The sequence below is a fragment of the Trichomycterus rosablanca genome, chromosome 26 (assembly GCF_030014385.1).
Source record: "Trichomycterus rosablanca isolate fTriRos1 chromosome 26, fTriRos1.hap1, whole genome shotgun sequence".
In the NCBI taxonomy this organism is placed as follows: domain Eukaryota; kingdom Metazoa; phylum Chordata; class Actinopteri; order Siluriformes; family Trichomycteridae; genus Trichomycterus; species Trichomycterus rosablanca.
In genome coordinates, this window is record NC_086013.1 from 17536290 (window position 1) to 17556676 (window position 20387).

At 45.8% G+C, this 20387-nt stretch overlaps 2 protein-coding genes across 2 annotated transcripts in view; one reads left to right on the forward strand and one right to left on the reverse strand.

Moving 5' to 3' along the window:
• Window positions 1-1048: 1048 nt before the first annotated feature.
• On the forward strand, window positions 1049-4170 carry psmb6 (proteasome 20S subunit beta 6). The gene is made up of 6 exons (XM_062988945.1): window positions 1049-1162; window positions 2726-2793; window positions 2918-3049; window positions 3248-3377; window positions 3550-3694; window positions 3897-4170. The coding sequence occupies exons 1-6, from the start codon at window positions 1076-1078 to the stop codon at window positions 4022-4024; spliced, it is 690 nt and encodes a 229-aa protein (XP_062845015.1). The 5' UTR covers window positions 1049-1075; the 3' UTR covers window positions 4025-4170.
• Window positions 4171-5621: 1451 nt separating this feature from the next.
• kif1ca (kinesin family member 1C, a) overlaps window positions 5622-20387 on the reverse strand; it is a 31718-nt gene continuing 16952 nt past the window's right edge. The window contains exons 14-24 of the mRNA XM_062988944.1: window positions 19374-19453; window positions 18520-18595; window positions 18361-18440; window positions 18130-18224; window positions 17233-17316; window positions 16908-17088; window positions 14744-14816; window positions 13613-13711; window positions 11658-11828; window positions 9699-10085; window positions 5622-9140 (exon numbers count right to left, since the gene is read on the reverse strand). Of these exons, the coding sequence (XP_062845014.1) occupies window positions 8295-9140; window positions 9699-10085; window positions 11658-11828; window positions 13613-13711; window positions 14744-14816; window positions 16908-17088; window positions 17233-17316; window positions 18130-18224; window positions 18361-18440; window positions 18520-18595; window positions 19374-19453 (2172 nt within the window). The 3' untranslated portion in view covers window positions 5622-8294. The remainder of the gene's footprint in view (window positions 9141-9698; window positions 10086-11657; window positions 11829-13612; window positions 13712-14743; window positions 14817-16907; window positions 17089-17232; window positions 17317-18129; window positions 18225-18360; window positions 18441-18519; window positions 18596-19373; window positions 19454-20387) is intronic.

Consider the following 20387-nt stretch of genomic DNA (forward strand, 5'->3'; position numbering starts at 1 on the left):
CCCACTCAACACCTCTGGGATGAATCGGAACATCTACTGATAAATCATCTTTTGACGGAATGGAAATTCCCATAAACAGACACGTTTCAAAGTCTTGTGAGAAGCTTCTCAGAGGAGCGGCTGTCGTTCTAGCTGAAAAGATCACACAGCAGTCACCAGAACCTGGACGTAAAGTCTGTCTTCCACAAACATGCTGCTAACTAACCAGCTGACTGATGACCTGCTGTGTGTCTCATTAAGGAGCTTTGAGACGTTTGCTGGGTGGACTGGGATGCAATTATGTCAGAAACAAATGGACTCGGATCCGGCTGTATTGATCGTGAGTGGTTTCATACACAGAGCTGCTGTAATTGGCATGAGATTTGCAGAGGAACCCACTTAATTGGCAGTGGGTGGCATTAGGATCAGAGAGAGAAGCGACAGAGTGAAAAGAATTGATTGGGTGCTTCACCGTCTGTATAATTGATCTCATACACTTGTTAGCAATGGCTGTGACTAAAACCCATGAACCTAATGGGTGTCCACATACTTTTGGTCATATGTCTCCGTTACAATAATTACACACAAGTGGTTTACATTTATATTTACATTTTCGGCATTTAGCAGACGCTTTTATCCAAAGCGACTTACAGTCGTGACAGTATACAGTCTAAGCAATTGAGGGTTAAGGGCCTTGCTCAAGCGCCCAGCAGTGATGGGGTATCTTAGTATCTTAACCACTAAGCTACTGCCCTGCCCTGGTTTAGCAAACAAAACTAAGCTATAAGGGTGTGGTGATGCGTTGCAGTTGGTGTTCTGGGGGCACTGATGCTTTAAACCCAGTGGCTCAGGTCCCATCGCGACCCTGACCATGATGTAGCACGTCGTGAACATTTTCTCCTCGGAACCGCAGATGATAACACAGAGTTCTGCGGTCTCAATGGCTGTATCTCAATTTGCTCATTGATCATCATCTAGGGCACTTGGTAGGTTGCCTCGATTGTGCGTACGCCCTAGATGCCTAGATGTAGTGCGCTCATATATAGGGAGCATGGTGTAATTTAGGATCAAGCCTTGTTGTTCGTTATTCAGCGAGATGGCGGCTTGTATGACTGAATCCCGGAGTATTTCTTCTCAAAATGACTTTGTACCGAGCTGGGAGAAGCAAGAAGTCAGCACAGGGGTGAGGAAATAGTAATAATAATACCGACTATAATAATACAAAACTATAAAGAATAAAACTTACCTGAGAAGGAGAAAGTTAAACTCCGGTGTAAGAATGAGATGGCAGATCTGTGCTAACCGGCTAGCCTTCCATAGCAACAACGGCTAACAGCTAACCTGAAATAAACGTTTTTTTATTAATATTTCTATTTTTATTGCTGACTGCGAGTCAGTTTTGCTTTTTTAAATATTAATATGTGAACATTTATGTATAATCAGTGCCTAATTGGGATTGTAACTTACTATGTTTATGGTTAGTGATGAGCTAGCAAGTTAGCATCAGTTTCTCTGTAATACAGAATTATTTCACCTCAGTAAATAAACTTAAAATGCAAAATCATGCAAAACTAGAAGAAAATAGTTATAAAATATTAAAATATAGCTACAGTGCAAGTTTTAAAAGAATTGAGTTGGGCTACATTTACATGTTCGGCGTTTAGGAGACGTTTTTATACTGCGACAGTATATTGTCAAAGCACTTGAGGGTTAAGGGTCTTTCTTAAGGGCCCAACAGTGGCAACCTGGCAGTAGTGGGGCTTGAACCAACAACCTTTTGATCACCAGTCCAGTACCTTAACCACTAGGCACAGTTATATTCCCAGCAGCAGCACTGGAGAAATCTCTTGATCTCTATGTTAATCATATTTAGGTGTTTTTTACTAAAGGAAACAAAAATCAAGATAAAATTTAATTGCTATGATATAAAACTACTGAATTCTTAATTAATATTTAATTTGATAGGACAGATTAATAGGGATTAATGTATGATATCTACTTGGTTTGATTGAAATTGATTGTAGATTATAATCCTGAGAGTAAAATCCTTCAGCAACTGGATAATAAAGCTCCAGAGTAAGGGCAGGTGTAGCCTAGTGGTTAAGGTACTGGACTAGTAATCAAAAGGTCACTGGTTCAAGCCCCAACACTGCCAGCCTGCCACTGTTGGGCCCTTGAACAAGGCTCTTAACCCTCAATTGCTTAGACAGCACACGGTCACAGTACTGTGAGTCATTTTGGATAAAAGCGTCCGCTATATGTCAAATGTAAATAAAATCATATAGAACCACCTATATACAGTGTTCAGTTATTCATGATACCAGATCAGATGTGGTCAGTCGGAGTCGGAATCGAGTAGATGGCACTTAATAATAATATTAATAATATCCATCAGATATAAGGTCAGATATCGAGTGTAGAACTTTCCCAGTACCATGGATGCACAGACTTTACTATTTAAACATTTGGCCATATATTGTTTTATATCTTTGCTGTCGTCCGTCAGCATTTGGAAATGAACTTAAATAAACTCTTTTCAACTTAGTGATAATCCAGCAATAAAAAAACAGCTGTGATGCTTTTTACTTCAGTCAATAAACAGTAATAAATGCATAAATGAAAATATAATAATATGTAGTATAATATAATATAGAAGTAATAAAGATGAAACCTTAAAATGTTTGAATTTTGTAGAGCTCGGTGTTTTTCCTGCACTGATGTTTTGAACGTTGTTTTATTATTTCAGACCACCATCATGGCGGTGCAGTTTGACGGTGGCGTGGTGATCGGTGCTGACTCTCGTACGACCACCGGGTACGAAAACTGACCCTGAATGTTTATTATGTTTAAATAACAACAATATTTCAGCTCTACAGTCTAAACCGTGTTGGTTTCATTTATTTATTACTGATTTATTTTTTCTCTGTGGTTCCTCCAGAGCTTACATTGCTAACAGAGTAACAGACAAGCTCACGCCCATTCACGAGCGCATCTTCTGCTGCCGCTCGGGATCCGCGGCCGACACTCAGGCCATCGCCGACGCAGTCAGCTACCAGCTCAGCTTCCACAGGTAACGCACGACTTCCCATGGTGCATCGCTACAAAACACAAACACAAAGCTGAACATGGGTGGGTTTTACCAAGGTTTGGTTGTTCTCTCCAGGTACTTGTCTCGTCCCGGGTGTATTTATGCTCTGTAGTAACTGTATAAGGCACCGGACCCACCAGGACCTTGATGCATGAACACGTTTCTTCTCTCCTGTGACAGTATCGAGCTGGACGAGCCCCCGCAGGTGCAGACGGCTGCTAATCTGTTCAAGCACATGTGCTACAGGTACAGAGAGGAACTGATGGCCGGGATCATCGTCGCAGGCTGGGACAAGCGCCGAGGAGGACAGGTGAGAGGAACCGGCGCGGTTCGGAAATATGCGGACGCCTCTTCTAAAGATCATACGCCGCAACTCATTCGAAATACAGAAGAGACACTCCGGTGTTCATAATGCTTCATAACAACAGACACAGACCTGTATTGACTGTGTTATCCGTCTGACCTGGTTCCCCCCGGTGCAGGTTTACACTGTACCCATGGGCGGCATGCTGGTCCGACAGCCCTTCTCCGTGGGCGGATCCGGAAGCTCGTACATCTACGGTTTCGTCGACTCCAACTACAAAAGCGGAATGACCAAGGAGGAGTGCCTGCGCTTCACTGCCGAGGGTGAGGGCGTGGGGGGTCCGGAAACACTTTCATTTAATAAAAGAATTATAGCATATAGGTGCAGCTAAAAGTGATGTATGCTATAACAATCAAAAGTTTCAGCACCAGAGGTGTTATAGCATGCATGACTTTTAGCTGCACCTATATGGTAGGTATACAATTACTTGACTGTAACTTGTGTGTCGGTAAATTCTCTCTCTAGCTCTGAGTCTCGCCATGGAACGTGACGGATCCTCCGGGGGGGTGGTCAGACTGGCAGCCATCACAGAGGCCGGCCTGGAGCGCAGCGTCATCCTGGGAAACCAGCTGCCCAAATTTTCCAGCGCCTAAACGTCCCGTAGACGTGTGGAAGGAGGAGAACCCGTCGCCGTTCCCGTCCTGCAGTTCCACAGTGCGTCGAAGCTGGAAGACTGAAATCCAGACTGAGTTTGGTTAGATTTGTGGTTTATAAATAAAGAACTTTGCTCGGATCATGATCTCGTGTCACGAGTGGCTCTTAAACTTCCATTCAGCACTACAGATGGAGACAGCAACATCTCATACATAAACATCCAGCGTTCGCCTCCCTGGCAGTGCTATCAGCCCGTCGGGCAGCCACATACCTACATGATTGGCTATGTCTGTAAAGCATACATCATCCAGGTAAATTAACTGTAGGTATACAATTACTGCCCCTAGACCACTCTCAGAGAGCAGCAATGCCATTAACATGGTAGTAGGTGCAGCATTGTTGGGATGGTGTCCTGTCGGGTGTGTTAACGCACCGTGCCAAGTGATTCTGGGGTGACCAGGATGAGCTACATCATCCAGGTAAATTAACTGTGCAGGTATACAATTACTGACTGCTTCGTTGTGCTCTGTGCACTCCCCGCCCTCCCCCAGGTCACTCTCGGAGAGCAGCAATGCCATTAACGTGGTAGTAGGTGCAGCATTGTTGGGATGGTGTCCTGTCGGGTGTGTTAACGCACCGCGCCCAGTGATTTTAGCAGAGACCAGAATGAACTGACTGATTTTTAGGTGCTGTTAGTGTTGTGCAATCAAGCTGCAGTCGGGTACACACTAAACAAACAAGCTGCTCCTTCCTATTAAAATACCATGAACTGGTTCCATTCAGGCTTCTTAGGACCTGCGTCCTTAATTGAACCAAGGAAGCATCATCAGCAAACGGTAACAACTTGCCACGCCCACGGATGCTTACAGTTCGTGCTGTTCTTGGTTCCAGCTGAGAATGAACGTTCCTGGTTCAGGAACTCATTATTTTTAGCAAAAATGTGCCGAACTGTTTAAAACTAGGTGCGCAGAACACAGACCAGAACTGGTTCTGAAATGGTTCTAATGAGACCTTCAGACTGGGCTGCTCAGAAAAGCACAAGGATGAAGGAGGATTGAGACCATCTGAGCATGTGCAGTAGAGGGAGGAGAGCTGTGTTGGGAGAAGGTTCTGAGGAGGACGTTTAGGGTGGGAGCACAGCAGCACACACACACACACACTAGAAAACATGAGAGCTGCCGCTCAGGTGGCGCAGCGGTAAAAGCACACGCTGGAACCAGAGCTGGGATCTGGAGTACATCGTATCGAATCTCAGCTCTGCCTGCCAGGACTAAGCCGGATGTGGGTCTCTCTCATGACTGGTGCAATTACGACCTCTGCTGGCTGATTAGAGGCGCCTGCACAGAGATGAGGTAAGAGTGCTCTTAGGGTGCGTCTCTCTGTACACAACACTAGGTGGCACAACACTCGTCAATGTGTGGGTGATAAGATGCATACGGCTCGCTGCCCACGTGTCGGAGGGGGCGTGTGTTAGCTTCGATCTCCTCGGTCAGAGCGGGGATCGGCATTGGCGGAGAGGAAGCACGATGCAATTGGACGCGCTAAGGGGGGAGAAAAAGGGAGAAAATGCATTTAAAAAAAAGAAAATATGAGAGCTTGTTCAGGTAACAACATTCCTTTAATAGTCAAAGTTTAAGTTGCATATCATTGACACGTCTGCGCCCGCGTGCGGCTCCAACGCCACAGGTTAAAAAAACTTCTAAAATACAGTTTGTTTGTTATAGATTCTCAAACGCTAACACGTAAAAACGTCCATGCTAAAACAGTCGCAGTACAGGGACGCAGCACAGAGACGTAGCACAGGGACACAGCACGGACGCAGCACAGAGACGCAGCACAGGGACGCAGCACAGAGACGCAGCACAGGGACGCAGCACAGAGACGTAGCACAGGGACACAGCACGGACGCAGCACAGAGACGCAGCACAGGGACGCAGCACAGAGACGCAGCACAGGGAGGGAGCGAGAGATGAAAACGATGGGGAAAAACATCTAACATTTGGGTCGGACATCCACAGTGTAGAAATAACAGCACCTGAGTGGCTTCTGACCTCGAAGCTCTTTGGTATGTTGTTGTTGTTTTTTTGCCCCAGCAGGCACATCATGGAGTTAAACTGGTGCCAAAGAATATGATTCATAACGACAAGATCTACAGGCAAAGCAAACGGATTCAAATACAGACCAGACAAACGTAGAACCAAAGAGGTTTAAAAATGTACAGATGAACGCTTGTGATGTGAGGTTCAGTCCCAAAACACTGCTACCCTACAAACACCCCAAAACATCCAAAACCAGAGTGTAAAAACCCCATTAACACGGCAGCAACGTGAAACTAACACCAGATTGTTAACGACGCACTATTATAATATCAGTATAAGATCATAAACGTCCTCTAAATAGTGTGTTTACTTATTTCATCATTTTATACCTAAAAAAAAAAATCATCAAAACACAGAATACAATCGAGATCTTTCTAATAAAACATGATTAAAAGACAATAAAAAGTGATGATATAATTTAAAAATGCAGCTTTCAATCTAGTCAGTTGTAGCCTAGTGGTGAAGGTACTGGACTAGTAATCGAAAGGTCGCTGATTCAAGCCCCACTGATGGACCCCTGAGCAAGGCCTTTGACCCTCAATTGTTTGGACAATATGCTGTCACCGTCGTTTTGGATAAAAGCGTCTGCTAAATGCCAAAAATGTAAATATAAATGTAGTCAGTTCTAATTTATTCGAATTCAGTATCTTCCCGAACAAAAAGGGGCCCAACCAGTGACCTCAGTCGGCCCTTGTGCAGGCCCCCGAGCAGCCAGCAGAGGCCGCAGTCGCGGCAGCAATAATGATAAACCTCTGCTCGAGCGTTTCCTTCCCCTACAGACACACAGCTGAGATTAACGCTAGTGCACTGGACCTCGAGCGATTTTTAAATGACCTACGTATCAAACACAGTACTGAAACGACCACGCCCCTGCCCCTGCCCCTGCCCCAACCAGCCGAGAATCCATACCGGGTACGACCCGGAGTGTTTCACTTCCGTTCCATTTTTAATTTGACAACCCTCGATGGGCGGCACGGTGGCTCGGTGGGTAGCACTGTCGCCTCACAGCAAGAAGGTCCTGGGTTCGATCCCCAGGTGGAGCGTTCCGCGTGGGTTTCCTCCGGGTGCTCCGGTTTCCTCCCACGGTACGAAGACGTGCAAGTGAGGTGAACTGGAGACACTAAATTGTCCAACACTGTGTGTTCGATATAATCTTGTGAACTGATGAACCTTGTGTAATGAGTAACTACCGTTCCTGTCATGACTGTAAACAAACATGACGTTACAATCATAATAAACAAACAAACAAACCAACCCTTGATAATCTGATGCAGCACTGTGAAGCATTTGATTATGTTTAGCGTACTGATTACGGACAAAAAACAATCCACGAATGATCTGAGCCTTTATACTGTAAGATTTATTAATATATAAATACAGACGTGTGCACCCGTGCCTGACTGGTGGCGGCTCGGTCTGTATTTGCTTCTATCTGCACTCGCGATGGGCTTGTAGCTCTTGTCGTTCTGTTTCATCGTATTCGACACCGTTTCCTCCGCGGCACGAGGCAGAACTCAGAACTCAGCAGCAGCCGTTTCCAAATATACAAAATCAGAAAGAAAGAAAAGAAAACCCACAACCTCACCGCGCACGATAAGGCACGAAGGTCCGGCGTTCCGTTCTGTCGTACGAACAGTGCGAAGCGCTATACGCGAACACGCCGCCGTACGCAGACTATAAACAGCGAGTGGAAACAGTGAAAGGATTGTAGGCGTCCACCATAAGGCACCGGAGCCGATTCTCGTCTAAAACCATCGCACGATTGCACGGTAAAAGGTTTGTGTGCAAAGCTGCTTAGCGCTCGTTGTGCAACCAGAGTGCAACGAAAGCACGCGTAGTGTCTCCCCACAGTAATATTACAAATAATTAGTATTAACATCGACAGTAATCTGTAATAATATTCCAGCATATTTTGTAAAACTCCTCTTTAGTTTTGACCAGGCGGGAGGAGACTTTCCAAACATTTGTACATTTAACCACAGCAAAAATCACCAGTTTATCACTTAATGAACCTAAAACGAGTAAAAACTGCCGAACACTTGCAACAAATCCATCAAATCCACGACATCTGTAACCACATTTCTCATCAAAACGATTCGATCCGACATCCTGATTCCTGAACGTCACTTTCCCTATCGCCGTCGGCCGTCGTCTCGGACAAGTCGACCGATCAGGTCTCCATAGGGCTGGCGAGCTCTTGCGTGGTGGGCGGGGCAGAACTCTCCCCGGGGTTGCCCAGGCTCCTCTCGGGCGGCGCAGACTGATGCCGAGGGGGCACGTAAAAGCCTCGATCGAGGTGTTTTTGGAAGCCTTGCTTGCTCTGGTTCGTCTGGGCCGCGTCCTGATTCGTGTTCGGGCTGTACCAAGTGTACTTGGCGCGTGGATGAGCGTCCGCGCCCTCCGTGCGCTCCCCGTCGTACTGATGCTGATTCTGGACGAACCCGTCGAAAGGGTTGCGCCCCCGGTTCCTGGACCGGTTCCGGTTGCCGCGCCCTCTGTTTCCATGGTTACGCCGCTGCCACTGCCCCTTGGTGGGAGAAGGAGGGGAGTGGAAGGTGTGCACGGAGGAGGACGGGGGCGAGGCCGAATCCCTCCCCTCCGGCGTTTCCAGTTCCCTTTGGCCGGACGGCGCGCCCCACTGGAAGCCTCTGTGCTGCGGGTTTCCCTTGAACGGGAACAGCAACCTCCTCTCCAAGGGTGGCAGGAAGCGGCCCATCCCTGGAAGGAAAGGTCCGTTCGGGACACGCCCGGTCTGAGGGGAGGAGAGAGCGTTCTGGACACGCCCCGACCCGTTGCTGAAGGGAGCGCTTTGAGGACGGACCGGTTGCTGAGAGGAGGGAGCGCCGGCGTCACGGCGACGCTTGGGGTCGCAGTATTTATCGGGGTACTGCCACCTGTGGCGGCCGCGCTGATACCCGGGGTCGTCCTGCACATGCCGGCTGCCACGCCCCGCCTCGTCGTCGACTCGTGCTCCGCCCGCATCGGCTATGGAGTCGTCCTCGTCCTCGTCGTCGTCCTAAAAGAGGAGATTTCGTTATTCAAACATCAAGGACGTGCTAGTAGGGCAGTGGTGGCACAGCGGTTAAGGTACAGGACTAGTAATCAGAAGGTTGCTGGTTCAAGCCCCACATCAGCCAGCCCACAATTGCTTGCAATGTATACGGTCTCAATTGTAAGTCGCTTTGGACAAGTGCTGAACATGTAAATGTAAGGACATCAGTGCCTGACCTCACGAATGCTCTTTTTACTAAATGGGCACAACTTCCCACAGGAACACTCCAAAATCTGTTTTTTTGCTACTTAATTTCTGCATTTTCTCCCTTTTTTCCTTTAATTTATCGTACCCAGTCACTCTTCCGCTGCTGGAGACCCTGATGGGCTACTAAACAGGGTCCTTACACAGCCTCGAAGACCCTGCCCCCTTTGATAGTCCCGTCTTTTCCCACACAGCAGACTAGTGGTCAATTCCGTGCTGATCATGCCCGCTTGGGGCGCCCAGCCACCCGTAGCAGAGCTCAGATTCGAACAAGTGGGCGCCCGACACTCTAGGATCTCAGATATCTCAGGATCTTACCTGCAGCTCTACTGGAAAGATGCTCTCCATCTTGACCATTCTGTCCCTGAGTGATCTGATCTCCTCGTCCTTCATGTTGTTCTGCAGCTTCACCTCCTGCAGAATGTCGGTCAGCTTATCGATGTGCGCCTTCAGATCTCCCATGTTAGTCTTCCCTCTGGCCTCCGTTCCTCTCTCCCTCTCCCTCTCCTGTCCCGCCGGCTTCTCCTCCGCCTCGCCCTCGTCCTCTCCGATCCCCACCGTGTCGCACACCTCCCTGGCCACGCTCCTCCAGCTCTCTCGCTCCTGAGGGTCCCTCTGTCCGTACGTCCTGCACAGCTCCTTCATGCGCACGATGGACAGAGCCTCGATCTCCTGACGGGTGTGCCGGAAATCTCCCAGAGCCACCTGACAGACAGAAGGAGTTAAATTAGTACTGCAGGGTGCATTCGGTCTAGTGTGCAATACCTGACTGCTTCTTTTTTATCATCGGTAGCGCACACCTGCATTCCAGTATTCACAGGCTATGTGCAGCGCCCTGACCAGCCAGCAGAGGTCGCAACTGCAGCAGTATTGAGAAATCATCCTGATTTTACAGTAAGACTGAGCTGAAATTGGAACCTGAGATCTCAGCAATAATGGGCTAGTGTGTTTTCCTGCTGCGCCACACGAGTGCCCAAATGTTTTTGCTGATTTTCCAAGTAAAAAATACACCAATGAGCCAAAACATTAGACCGGTATCAAGTATTATTGTTAGATTATTGCTGCTGATCACAGACGGGTGAATGTATTCAAGTGCAGCACCAGCGGGGCATTTTCTATGCCACCGTACCCCAGTGTTAAGACTGAAAAACACCCACAGGAAAATAAAAGGAACACATCAATGTTTTCTGCTGTTTTCTCTTTCGCTTCTTTTCATTCCGAGCGCCTAAGGCTGCTTTCACGAGGTACTGTGTAGTCGCTTACCTTGCCACGCACATTTACCGCTGACCTTTTCAAAGCGCTGCCAGTAAGGAATTGTGATAAGTGGCAGAGAGAAACTCACAGTTTCCCCAAAAACACCGAACTGTTTCATTCCACCTTTAATCTAGCACCACGCTGAGAGGTAAGATCCGGCAGAGTGACCGGCCAGCTGTGAAACTGTTAGACCGCGTTTGCAGTTTGCATTTTAGAGAGCTAAAGTTTCTGGAATCCTGCAATCGCTTGTCGTGGTTTTGTAGCTCGTTAATACGATTCATTAAGCTTTTAGATTAACGAGGCAACACTTTTACGAAGCGTTTTCTCTCCTAGTGTCTCCAAATGCTGTCAAACCAAGTGTATCATGTAAAAGTCGCCCAATGCCAAGTTCACACTACACGACTGGATCTCTTGTAATCGGAAGTCTTTGGAATCGCAGGCGAGCTTCTCTGCTCTCCCAAACTACAAAACAAACGCGAGAAGTGACGAGGGGTTTAACGACACCACGTCCAAAAATGCACGTCAACAAGTAGCGAGCGATCAAAGTGTGTGCGCTGATGTGCAGCGTAAAATCAAAGAGGAAAAATAAATGAATCTGAGTGGATTTGGCAACGCGAACAGCATGGATCGTTCCATAGTGAGTTGGAAGTTAATAAATATTGTTGCAATGCAGTGTGGGTATTATGTGTTGGAGAGAACGATAAGGTCAGAAATACTGTATAAAACGTGTGTGTGTGTCGATGTATTCTGATATAAACTATATTACACCTCTGCGTTTCCCCTCACACCGTATCTTGTGTTCTCATTGGCTGTTCGACACAGCACTCTTTGCCAGTCGGGTAACTCAGATCCAGATACTTGACGAGCTAGATATCTCTCTTCAGCCGCTCGGCTCGAGTTGTTGAGTAGTTCACACACAGCGATCGAATCAGGCATAACTCTTTATGTTTCCCAGTTTAGGAGTTTATAACGTGTAAACATTAGCAATGTGTGTGTGTGTGTGTGCGTAACGTCAGCGCAGACCTCGTAGCAGATCTCTTTGATAGCCTGAGTGCGCAGCTCCTCCAGACTCGGGTGCTGTTTGGTTTCTAGCCTGGCAGGAAGACTCCGTCGCTGAGGAATCTGGTAGACACGCAGAGGCTCACGCCGCTTCCCGCTGCTCGGCAAGCCGCACTTCTTCACTATGGACTGCACCTGCATACACACACACACACACACACACACACACACAGGAGGGATTAACTTGGTTTGCTAACCACTGTGCTGTAAAACAGTATTCGGCCCCACCTGGTTTCCTCGATTTATGCCAATTAAAGACAACATGCTGTTAAACTACAGTGACCTCTAGGTGATCTTTCCAGCTTTCTGAGAAGGGTTCTCACAAGACTTTACAAAATGTCTGTGGGAATTTGTGCCCATTCAGTCAAAAGAGCAATTGTATAGCTGGGCACTGATGCTTCAGTTGACGTTCCAGAGGTCAGGGCTCTGTGCAGGTCACTGGAGTTACTGTAAAACGAGCTTTTCTTCATGTCTTTGTACCTCTCTGCACAAAGCAAGCTCTATAGTCATGTTGGAACAGGAAAGGACGTTCCCTAAACTGCTGCTGCAAAATTGAAAGCACATCATTGTCTTGATATGATTAATTCCTTACACCTGTTAGAAACTGCTGTGGCTAAAACGCATGAGCTCAAAAATTAGAAGGGGCGTCCCAATACTTTTGTTTGTTTGTTTTAAATCATCTGAAACGATAAAGTGTGACACAGTAGAGGGTTTTCCATCCACCAACTTTTTGCAAATTTTGAAAATGCGCATTAAAAAACCTGGATGGAGAAATTCTCAAATTTCGAAAAAAGACCCAAATATCGCAAAAAAAAGTTTTCACGCTTGAACGAGGTGGAAAAGTTAGAATATCGCATCGCCGAAATGCGAAAAAAGGGGACGGAAACGGGTTTTGCGAATAAACGATGACGTTTCAAGCTCTAAGTCACACGCACACGCGTATATACTGTCGACGTGTGTAGTGTACCTGAAAAGGTGCGATGTTTTAAAGACTGCTGCGTCATGTGCGCTGCCGAGAGAGCCGACACATACATCACCGATCAACAACTGGTCATCCACAAGTGCCTGCAAGACAATCGATGGCCATCCCGATTTACATAGTCCCTGTACCCCGACTGCTGGAGGGAGGATTGGAATGTGTGCAGCATCCAGTGCAGCGTACACCTGTGGTACGTGGTGCGCTGCGTAATTACGCTGCGCTATTTCTTCTGCCTCCTGCGCATTTGCTAATACGACGTAACGTTTCATTGGTTTTGATGTTATTGCTCGGCATACAGCGTGTACGCTACGGTGAACTGTCGTTACGCTCACGCCGAACGTCTCGCCCACTACTACTTGTACAAGGCAATAGCGATCTCCTCTTTTCAGTCGGCACGGGTGGCCGGTGACTGTAAACCTCTGGCTCTACAGACGACCCGATCATGGTGCACAGCTCATCAAAGGCTGATTCTGACATTCTGAAATTCTAGATCCAAAGCTCGTCTGAAAAATGCTTCTGCACGATGTGCTCCGCAAATTGTTTAGTGCGTTTACGTTCCCAGATGCGGGGTGAACGTCGCTGTGGCACGGAGATTTGAGCCCACATTAGACGGGCCGTCGCTCGTTCTGTCCGACGTCTCTTACATCACGTAAAGGTTTTTTCGCATAACTGTAGTTGATGGAAACGTGACATTTTCCGCTTTTTTTTCTGCCGATATTTTATAAATGCGTATTACACTTGCGAAACGTTTGGATGGAAACCCAGTTAGTAACAGGCATTTGTGACCTTTTCACCTCACTGTATAATCATTATACACTTACCGTTAGTGTAACGTCCTATTGTCCAGCCCAGAAGAGTAAAGTGATTTCATATGAAGAGAAGGGTCTGGTAAGTTTATTCAGTGGGAGTGTTAAGGAACAAATGTGTGTGTGTGTGAGACCTTGTTGGCTGGAAGTTTCTCTCGCAGTGAGGAAATGAGCCTCCAGCTCTCCTCACAGGAGCGTTTATCCGAGTCATCGCCGCTGTCAGAGTCCGCATACTGCAGAGAGAGAGAGTGAGAGAGTCAGAAAGTCAAAAGACGGGGGCAGGAGAGAGCGAGAGCACAAGAACAATAAAGATGAGGGAAAAAGAAAAAAGCAGGTGGTTGTTAGAGATAAAAAAGGGAAGAGAAAAACAGCAGTACAGAAATGAAAGTCCATAATGAATAATAATAATAATAATAATAAAGTGCAAAACGTATGTACAGCGTATGTCTCAAGAAGAGAAAGATGATGATGAAATGAGAAAAAAAAATAAAAAAATCGTCCTCACAGAAATAAACTAATAAACACTTGTATATAAAACTTGTACACTAACGCCCCCTTGTGGAGGCTTTACGTTACATCTGGTAAACCCATGGTTCCATTTTTATTAATTAAGTATAATTCGCTTTGTGATGAGTACTGATGCATTGTTCGTGTTGAAAAACCCTGATCCAGAGGACTGTGTGTGTGTGTGTGTGTGTGTGTGTGTGTATGTATACATACAAACACACCGGTCAAGCATGCCATTTTGACCACCTTCCTAACTGACTGGTCTGCCGCTATGCTGCCCCATACACAACAAACTGTGCTGCTCTGTGTATTCTGACACCTTTCTATCAGAACCAGCATGAACTTCTTCAGCAGTTTGAGCTACAGGAGCTCGTCTGTTGGATCGGACCACACGTGCATCGATGAGCCTTGGCCGCCCATGACCCTGTCGCCGGTTTACCACCGTTCCTTCCTTGGAGCACTTTTGATAGATACTGACCACTGCAGACCGGGACACACCCCACAAGAGCTGCAGCTTTGGAGATGCTCTGACCCGGTCGTCTAGCCATCACAGTTTGGTCCTCGTCAAACTCAGATCCTCACGCTCGCCCATTTTTCCGGCTTCTAACATCAACTTTGAGGATAAAATGTCCCTCCCTGCGTAATATATCCCCCCCACTAACAGGAGCCGTGATGAAGAGATAATCAGTCTTATTCACTCCACCTGTCAGTGCTCATAATGTTGTGTTTGTGTGTGTGATCTTTTCTCCTCCTCTCACCAGTCTATGCTGTTCCAGTAGTTGGTCGGCCTCCTCCTTCTCTTTGCGATACTGATTCTCCAAATCCTGCAGCCTGAGATACACCAGACGATTCAGAGAAGGTTTATTCTACACATCCATGAGCTTCACTCTGCTCCTACTAAACCATCTTACAGTCTTCTACCAACACTCAGAAAATGTACTATCCTAAATTAAGAGTTTTTATCAATACTGAGATAAGAACAGAACACGTTTGTACCAGGCGGACTGGAGACTTTGTAAAAGAACACCATGTTGGACATCTGAGCAGAATTAATCATGAATAACATGAATTTTAAGACTCTTTTTTTACTGGAATTTAAATCGTGTATTATAAAGATTTATACAACAGTTAGTTCCGACCTTACAATCTGATTGGTTGAGAAGCGTTCTAACCGTGCTGATATTGGTGATAACAGGACGGCCTTTTCACACCACGACTGTATTACTCCGCTGACGCGTCGCCAGTAACGACGAGCTTCATGCACACAAACGCGCACGCAGCGACACCGACTTTATTCCCGATCGCGTTTTAAATCCGTTATCTGATACACAATCATCTAGCGCACTGTGTAGGGAACATAAATCAATTGTTTAATTCACTATCTAGTGCACTGTGTAGGGAACATAAATCAATTGTTTAATTCACTATCTAGTGCACTGTGTAGGGAACATAAATCAATTGTTTAATTCACTATCTAGTGCACTATGTAGGGAACATAAATCAATTGTTTAATTCACTATCTAGTGCACTGTGTAGGGAACATAAATCAATTGTTTAATTCACTATCTAGTGCACTATGTAGGGAACATAAATCAATTGTCTAATTCACTATCTAGTGCACTGTGTAGGGAACATAAATCAATTGTTTAATTCACTATCTAGTGCACTATGTAGGGAACATAAATCAATTGTCTAATTCACTATCTAGTGCACTATGTAGGGAACATAAATCAATTGTTTAATTCACTATCTAGTGCACTATGTAGGGAACATAAATCAATTGTCTAATTCACTATCTAGTGCACTGTGTAGGGAACATAAATCAATTGTTTAATTCACTATCTAGTGCACTATGTAGGGAACATAAATCAATTGTTTAATTCACTATCTAGTGCACTATGTAGGGAACATAAATCAATTGTCTAATTCACTATCTAGTGCACTATGTAGGGAACATAAATCCGAGTCCTTTGGTGCGTGCGAGAGGTTTTTTTTATTTCTTTTTTTCCCTTCGGAGGTTCTTGCCTTCTTCTTCTTCTTGTTTTTCTTCTTGTTCTTCTTACCTCCCTGAAAAGTTTTTGCAACTTGGGATGTCTGCTTTGTAGTGTTAAACTTTATATTCGTTGTGGAACTACTTTTTGGCAGAAGGTATTGTCAATATTAAAGCATATTTATTATGAAATTCAGGGCTAATTTGATTTATTTTCTTTTTTTATTTTGTAAAAACTGTTGTATAAAAGCAATAGAACACTTGAGGTCGTGTGTTATTCGCGATAACAAACTCCCTCTGGCGTTCTATTGCTTAAGAAGATGAGAGGGTTTATGGCTGATAAAAGAGGAGAACATGGAGTGTCCATACTTTAAAGACAGCATGAGGTTAGAAGGATATTTTCCATCTAATAGCATCCTCTGCTGTCCTCCTATTGGTGGGTTTCAGATGAGCCTTGCAGTTGAAGCCTAATAGTTAATGTACTGGACTAGTAATCAAAAGGTCACTGTCAGGTTGCCACCGTAGGGCCCTTGAGCAAGGCCCTTGACCCTCAGTTGCTTCGACAGTATACTGTCACAGTAAGCACTGGATGTTTCTGATCTGAGCAGTGCCACCAACCTGGCTGTCTGATCGTGTCCGTGGGTGGGAAGGTTGGGTGGGGTTTCTCCTCATTAGAGACTCGACGTAAACAATAAAGCTTGGCGTGTTGAAGGGGCACCAGACAGCCTTTGATCACATTCACAGACTGCTAAATTTAGAACTAAAGGGGGACATGAGCCGCCCCTGCGTAAATCTAACATTATTGTCTCGATGCCTGTTTCACCTGCCGATAACTCATCCTCTCTGAAACCGAAACCCATCCATCGATTCGATCTAAGCTTTAATATTAAAAAAAGACCACAAAAAGGAGAACCCCGCCCCTCCGCTCTCACCTCCTCTCCATCTCCTGTTTGATGTCTATGCCTTGTTTCTCCAGCAGTTCTTTCTGTGCGTAGCTCCAGTCCACTTGCTCACCCTGGTGTTCCTGTGTGGCACTGCGTTCCCTCTCCATACGCGCCTGCTCGGGGTGGTTAAAGCGGAACACGTGGTTCTTCCCCATCACAACCCGGTTACCTGGCAGATACACACACGGTGAACAGGATGGCAGATTCATTCGGGCATTAGACAGGCGTCTCCGTTCTTTCTGTGGCGTTAATGTTAAGCTGATAAAAGCTGTGTAAGGGACGGAGGTGGACGAATGATGGATTCAGAAGCTACCTTGTCTGAGTACGACTCCTTCCGTAATCTGCTTCCCGTTGACGTAGGTTTCGGCCCCAGGTAACGGCTCCAACGTCACGATAACTACACAGAGAGGAAATAATAAAGCAGTAAAGCTTGCGTACTCGGTATGATATACAGTATATGATATAACAGACCCTGTTCTGTGGCACTCGGGTGGCACAGCAGTAAATTTGGCTAACCCACTTCCACTGGGATCCAGAGTTTGAATCCCCAGTGATACTATCGGCTATGATAGTATCTATTGATTGGCTATTTCATATTGGGGTGGCGCTGACCAAGGCCTCATGATGAATTGGCACCCCTCATTGCGCCCCTCATTGATTCCAGGGAACCACTGCGACCCTGACCTGGATAAAGCAGCGCTAAAACTGAAATGAAAATGAAATTAAATGTCATTTTGGGACGTTTGGGTGGCACAGAAAAAGCAATCTTGGGTTTAAATCTAAGTGGTGCTGCTGCAGTAATGCCTACTGGCAGCGTGGTCATGGTGCCAGCATGCGGATGGCATGTGTCCTCTTCTTTGTACAAGTTAAAGCCGTGTATGAATAAGGGTCCGGCAGCTTCCCATTTCAAAGGAGATGTGTAGATGGACCAGTACGGGTGTGGGGCATGCGTAGGGACACTAGTGTAATAGGAATTAGATACATCTAAATAAGGAAGACGAAAAGGGATACCAAAACACACCTCATACACCCGAGAACTCACCCTATACACACATTTAAGAAGCACATCTTACACCCCCACCCTCTAGCGCCACACAGTACAATTACTTGAGCACTCGCCCACTTCCTCTACAGGGTACTCGATCTGCCAATCCCTCACTCCAATAAACCTGCACTGTTCGGGTCCGTTACGTAAAGCCCAGACTTTCACCTTCTCCGGTGTTCTCCACGTCACTGCAGAACACACAGTGCAGCTCCTTTATGAACTGCCCACTCAGACGGATATCCACATCTTCCTGTCCGACCCTGCATCACACACACACACACACACACACACACACAATGTAAAAGGCATACGTGGGCACCAGTGCACGCCCACTCACTCTATTATGTGCCATCTAGTGTGTGCTGTGACTCAACCAGCAGAGTAACGTACACGTACCTGGTAATCCCGTCCTTTATGTAATACAGCAGGCATTCAGACATCAGAGGGTCTTCGTTCAAGTTCACCAGGTGAGGAGTCTGGAACAAACTCTCAGTTATTAAGACACTGTCATTATGAAGATACGGATTAAGGACAAGAGCAGGTACAGGGACGTACTTTTTTAGGGGAGAATACACCAACAGTCCCTCCATCCTCTCGTATGGACACTCCCATCTCGGCCAGCAGAGCCTCCCTGATCCCACAAACACACATTATAAAGTGTTAAAATAATAATAGGTTGGTTCTGAGTCTAAAAACTAATTCTTTGGTACATTGTTAAATCACAACATTAATTTCATTAAGCAGATAACTGACCAACATTATCATTCTGAATGTACATTTTAAATAGAAATCTCCAGCTGTAGGCACTAGGGTGGAACAGCAGCCTAATGCTAATTAAGGAACAGTGACTTCCTTGTGGATCGATGCTGCAATTGCGGCCTCTACTGGCCAGTCGGGGAGCTGCACAGAGTTGGTGAACAGCGGAGAGCGGTGCGTGACTCTGCTCCGTGTTCTCTGGTAGGTGAAGAAAAGCAGTTCGCAATGTGACACGTGTCGGAAAGGGCATGTTAGGTACAGCCCACTCATCAGGGTAGCAATGGAGGAAGGATACACACCTGGGGAATTGGCTAGGATGCGCTAAAGTTTAGAAGCTGGATTTGCCCTGACTTTATACTACACTGAAACCACTAGACGTTTCAGACACATCGGAACGAGGATGGGGAGCCAAGTCTTCTCTTCCAACATAAGTGCCCATCATGCATTATGTTCATTACATTTGTTATAATTCTGTGACCGAACATAAGCAATCCCTAATTCCCCCCCAATAAATACAATCATTACTAAATGACTACTATTTGTGCTTATTCAAGCTCTCTTTGTTTTACATTTAATACTGATTGAGAATCGGAAACAATTGAGCGTGACAAATATTACAGATACAATATGTAGCTGCATGTTTGCGTCCTTACCGCTCCAGGCGGATGGATTCAGTCTTGCGCAGTTTGTCCTCCCACGTCTCGTTCAGTTCTTCAATTATCTTTTCTGTTTCCTAAAAATATTAAATAGAATTAAAAAATTAAAAGAGAGTTTGGAATTGCTTGAATAGAATGGACAGACACTTAACAGATTGAAAGATGTTTGTATCATTGCCAATTCTACGGACACCCCTACTAAAGGGTGTCCCAAAATTCACGCAAGATTTGAATTTGGCGCCAAGTGTTGCCAACGAAAAAAAAGACAGCGTGACAGCTCACAGTTCAGGGTTAATAAAAATGGAGCGCTACACGAAAGAACAACGCGTTTTCATCGTTGAGCAATATTTTAAAAATAATGAAGGTTTGGCAGCTACAGTTCGCAATTTTCGTACAAAATGTGGTCAGAATAGTGATTTAACTTCATCAACTGTGAAGAGATTAATTAAAAAATTCAGGGAGACTGGATCAATTAGTGATCTTAGACACTCTGGCCGTCCTTCAGTTCGTGAGAGTGTTGTTGAGAGTCCAGGAACATCAATTCGGCACCGCGGTCAAGAATTGAACATTTCCAGAAGCTCTCTACAGCGTATTCTCACGAAAGATTTGCATCTTCATGCTTACAAAGTTCAACTGAGTCAAGAACCGAAGCCTACTGACCACGCACAGCGAAGAGAGTTCGTTGAATGGATTTTGGAACAACAAGAAGTGGATGCCGATTTTTCGAACAAAGTCATCTTCAGCGATGAGGCTCATTTTCATCTTGATGGCTTCATTGATCGTCAAAATTGTCGCATTCGGGGTTCAGAAAATCCACGAGTGATTGTTGAGAAACAAATGCATCCACAACGTGTCACTGTTTGGTGCGGATTTTGGGCTGGAGGCATCATCGGACCATTCTTCTTCGAAAATGCGGCTGGTCAGGCAATAACAGTTAATGGTGCTCGCTATCGCGACATGATAATCCAGCTTTTTGTGCCTAAATTGCAAGATATGGATGTGGACGACATG